Below are 5,000 nucleotides of genomic sequence, written 5' to 3' on the forward strand. Positions count from 1 at the left end.
GAGATACGACAGTGGGTGAGTCTATCGTAGATATGATGGTGGGTTGAGAACCACCAACAATGATGACCTAACCAACTACTCCCCTGAGGAAGGATCATGGGTCAGCCTCCCCCGAATGAAGACCCAGTCAACCAGCTGATGTCAACGGCGCCAAGTAGTTCGTCAAAAACCGCATCGGTGTTTGGCGAAAAAGAAAATATGTATATATGTATATATGTACATTTATATATATATATATATATATATATATATATATATATAGTGTAGTGAACATATGTGTATATATCTATATCTATATATATGTATATATATGAAATGCATATATAATGTATTTATGCCTCTGTGTCTGACATAGTATTATACATATGTATTATATATATATATATATATATATATATATAATACATATATAATGTATATATATCTGTGTCTGTTTCTCTCACTCTCTCTCTTTCTCCCTCTACCTCTCTCTCTCTAACTCTCTCCCTCTCTCCCCTCCCATATAAATGCATATATATATATATATATATATATATATGTGTGTGTGTGTGTGTATATATATATATTTGAGAGATAGAGTGTGTGAGTGTGAGTGTGTGTGTATATATATGTATATATATACACACTTATATAAATGTAATATTGAACTTACTCCTTCCCAAATACCTTGAACATTGTTATCGTCCCAGTCACAATCCCCGAGCATAAACAAAGCTTTCCAATAAGCCTGTAGGATCACCGAACACCTGTCCCATAGGATCTTCCTTCGCATCCTCAGGTATCCTACATGATCGTGGACGTGATGCACAAGTCGTACCCGGAGACCCTGAACAATTACTGGGACAACAGCTCCTTCCAACTAGCCACTGTATCCAGCGCCTGCGACCATCAAGGCTACAAGAACAGTTCCCACAGCAAGAAGTCCCAGAATTCACAGAAGAATAGCAAGCAGGAGAAATTGTCCCCGGTGATTAAGGTAAATGTGTGTTTGTGTTGAGGGGAGGGCGTGAGGTAAGATAAAGAGTTGACGGGTTGATTGGTTTGACCTCCATTCAAGCAGTAGTTTACCTTTCCCCTCCCCTTGTGCAGAGCTTCGCTGGGAATAGCTAAGGAGGTCGTCGCTGGGAATTGTTTCCAGGAATCAGGAATCACTTTGGAATCTGTCGTTGTCGGGCATGTGCAAAGATGACGTCGAATGACAGCTTGTTATATCAATTAAATTTAAGTTTCCCATGAATAGTAAATGGAAAATAGTAAATATATGCTGGTTTCGTCTACATATCAAAATCATAAAACAGTAGAATCTTGATCGATATATTTTGAAGAGATGAGGATGATTACCTAGGAATTAGACGTAAATTTGGATATACCAATGGATTGTCATTTTCACGACTAACTGAATATATACAGTCCTAAAAAGTTGCTCAAGAGAGAGGACTCGTATTTTGTATTATCTCTGGTGTACAGAACCATAGCATTTCGTATAACATACCGTCGTAAGAATAGCAGTTTTCTAAGAATGCCACTCCTTAAATAAGCCAGCCATTTCCCATATACATTTAGCATGATTGAGTTTCGTCCCCAGAGCATTTCGCGACTGTGCAGTGACAGAACCGTAAGACCTTGCGTAACGAGACCAACCTTAGAAAGTTGGGGCGAAACTAACCGCACGACAGAGGAAAGTGCACCTTCAGGTAAATCACGAAGCCGCCCATGGTAGACACAAAAGTCGGGCCCTAAATTCCTGTCGGGTAAAAGTCCTACTTGTTACGAAGCTGTAGAGTCGAGATTAGCCTGTAAAGATTTTTTTAAAAAGTCTGCAAATTGATACAACTTTAGCAAAACCCAAAACAGTACGCCGTGTCTCTTCGAGGTGTGTGTCCCTCCATGTGATCCCTATGTACGTTATTGAGCTACCGTCAGATCCCTTTTCTCCCCTCCCCCCCCCTCCCCTTTCCCCTCCCTCTGTAAGATATGTACATCTCACTCAAATGGACGAATTGTAGTTCGGTCGTTCCTGTAGGCGTCGTGCACACCCACTTTTGATACGGGGCTGTGTCCTCGTGTATTCAGCTCTTATGCTATCCTTTTTTTTAATCCACGCCCTTAGATCTGTGGTTATCGTGTGTGTGTCCTCCCCCAACCCCCACCTCCACACCGACAGCTATTGCATTTACCTCTGTCGCGTTTCCAATTTCCGTTGCTGAAAATACCAACCATTTTCCCTAATTGCCTCGTTCCCCGTGACTCTATATCGCACGAATATTAACAACCGATCCATCCATTTAGTTCCCACAAATAGCAGTTTGCATAGATCTTTGGTCACGTACGCACTAACAAGCTATTAACGAATGCCTCGTTACCTCTTCAGTATTACATGGAGTCGCCTGGCACACCATCACCCCGAGGCCTCCAGTCCCCGTCCGCCGCTACCCCACGCACCAGGTCAGTGCCACTTGACTCTCTATAGTGCCTCCTGGGTGCCAGCTTCCCAAGAATAGAGCTAGTGGGCCCGGAGGCAAGTCTTGCTATAACTGAAATACGAGCTGTTAGTTTTTGTTGCATTTGCCCGTGTGATTTTGCTTCTTAGAACATAATTGTTATTGTTTACTGCCTACAGTTCATCAACAGAATGAATTACTTAGCAAAATACACTTCAACATTTCATAATATTTTACAGATAAATGGGTATTTATCTCAGAAGTGAAGATAGTGAACAAACAAAATCTGATAACATTTATATATACTATATGTATATAAACACACACACACACACACACACACACACACACACACACACACACACACACACACACACACACACACACACACACACACAAGGAACCCAACGATACACTTTATTCAGCTTTTTCAGAATACATGTACGTAGTGTAGCTCAATAAATGTTCACTGTTTATGCTTTATTATGGAAATCATTCACACTCCCCCTGATTATACCCCCAGCTGCATGCCAGATTACAGGGAAATAAACTGCACATCATTTTTCGTTTCGCATTTCTCCATCGTCAGAGAAAGTCGAGATCCGGAGCAATTTGCAGTAGAGCTTTGGAATTCACGCCCTGCGCCCCACAACATGTATAACACGCACTGAAAACATTATAATGGTAGATGGGCTTAATTGTTTTTCTTTGTTTTGTTTTTTTCCTTCTTTTCTTTTAAATTTAGCTTATAGTGTTTTTTCATTTTGTGGCTCTTTGTGTTCGTGTGTTGTGAATATTATTTAATTTTTTTGTTCATTTATTTTTCTGTTCTTTGATTTTTATGTATTTGCACGTTTAGATGATCAGTTATTTACATATTTAAGTTTACTTGTTTTGCTTTGTTTTGCATGTCTAATGTAATGAGAATGTTCTGGCTTAGTCTTTTTCTTTCATAAAATTCTAGACTTACATAGATAAATAAAGAGAGAGGGAGAGGGAGAGGGAGGGAGAGAGAGAGAGAGAGAGAGAGAGAGAGAGAGAGAGAGAGAGAGAGAGAGAGAGAGAGAGAGAGAGAGAGTGAGAGGGAGGGAGGGAGGGAGAGAGAGAGAGAGAGAGAGAGAGAGAGAGAGAGAGAGAGAGAGAAAGAGAAAGAGAGAGAAAGAGAGAGAGGGAGGGAGAGGGAGGGAGAGGGAGAGGGAGAGAGAGAGAGAGAGAGAGAGAGAGAGAGAGAGAGAGAGAGAGAGAGAGAGAGAGAGAGAGAGAGAGGAGAGAGAGAGAGGAGAGAGGAGATAGAGGGGGGGGGCGAGAGAAAGAGAGAGAGTGAGAAAGAGAGGGAGAGAGTGAGAAAGAGAGTGAGAGAAAGTGAGAAATAGAGAGAGAATAAGAGAGAGAGAGAGAGGTAGGGGGGGGCGAGACAGGGAGAGAGAGAAAAAGTAGAGTGAGGGTTCGAAAGAGAGAGAGAGAGAGAGAGAGAGAGAGAGAGAGAAAGTAATATAGATATAAATGATAAAACAGACCTGTATCCAAACCAGGGGCCAGAGATCACGGTGTAACCAGACGTACAACCGAGTGAACGCGTGTGTTGGGACCCAGGACGACCTCCCTCCGTCCGCGGTGACCCCGAACGACCATCCCCCCTCGGGCTCCCCTGGGTCCCTCCACACCACGAGGGTCTACATCCCCGCCATCAACGACCACCTGGGGGGACACGACGGGGCCCTTGACGCGACCCCCGTCAGCAGGGACCTCCCCGACCACCCCGAGGACGACCCCGAGATCAGTACCGTGTCGAGGTCATGTTCCCACCAGTACACTAACGGGGGTTTCCTGTCGAAGTGACCTTCACTGCCCTCGTTCTCGCTCCCGCCCGCGCCGGCCCGAGTGGGGAGGGCCAACTCCACCTCCGGCCATCCTCGCAGGGGGGGGAAGCCGGAACGAGGCGAGAGAAGGGCCCCCGTGGCGTCGCCCACTCGTCCTCACTTCGGTCCGGGGGCGGGTCGTGACGTCATGCCGCTCCCCTCACCCTCTCCTATGAGGTGGTGATGCGCCTCTCCTGCCCATTCCCTACCCCTCCCCCTCTCCTCCCTACCTCCTCTCCACCTCCTCCGAGCCAAGGCGAAGGAACCCTCCCTCTCCCTTTCCCCTTCCTCCTCCTCCTCCTCCGCCGCCTCCTCCTCCTCCTCCTCCTCCTCCTCCTCCTCCTCCTCCTCCTCCTCCTCCTCCTCCTCCTCCGCCTCCTCTTTATCTTTTTCCTCCTCCTCCTCCCCTCCCCTTCCCCCCCCCTCCTTTTCCCCTCACGCTGGTGACCGAATGCAAGACACAAATCCTGTTTATCTGGTTTTAAATCTAAACTAAATTAAGGCTTATACACGAACAGACTTAACAAACACATCCATACATACTACACACCTATAGAGAAAGATAGATATGTATATACATATTCATATTCATATATGTGTGGTTATTTATTTATTAATTTATTGATATATACATATATTTATATAAACACATGGATAATGCTTTATTCATAAGTGACTGAGTGTGTATGTGTGTGCGTGT

General features: G+C 44.6%; 1 protein-coding gene across 1 annotated transcript in view; it reads left to right on the top strand.

Moving 5' to 3' along the window:
• The window catches only part of LOC125026781 (bestrophin-1-like), a 30,002-nt gene extending 25,485 nt beyond the window's left edge, over nucleotides 1-4,517 (top strand). Inside the window, exons 9-11 of the mRNA XM_047615380.1 lie at nucleotides 779-976; nucleotides 2,372-2,445; nucleotides 3,974-4,517. Coding sequence (XP_047471336.1) covers nucleotides 779-976; nucleotides 2,372-2,445; nucleotides 3,974-4,280 — 579 coding nt within the window. The 3' untranslated portion in view covers nucleotides 4,281-4,517. The remainder of the gene's footprint in view (nucleotides 1-778; nucleotides 977-2,371; nucleotides 2,446-3,973) is intronic.
• The last annotated feature ends 483 nt before the right edge of the window (nucleotides 4,518-5,000 follow it).

Source organism: Penaeus chinensis, chromosome 7 (assembly GCF_019202785.1).
Source record: "Penaeus chinensis breed Huanghai No. 1 chromosome 7, ASM1920278v2, whole genome shotgun sequence".
In the NCBI taxonomy this organism is placed as follows: domain Eukaryota; kingdom Metazoa; phylum Arthropoda; class Malacostraca; order Decapoda; family Penaeidae; genus Penaeus; species Penaeus chinensis.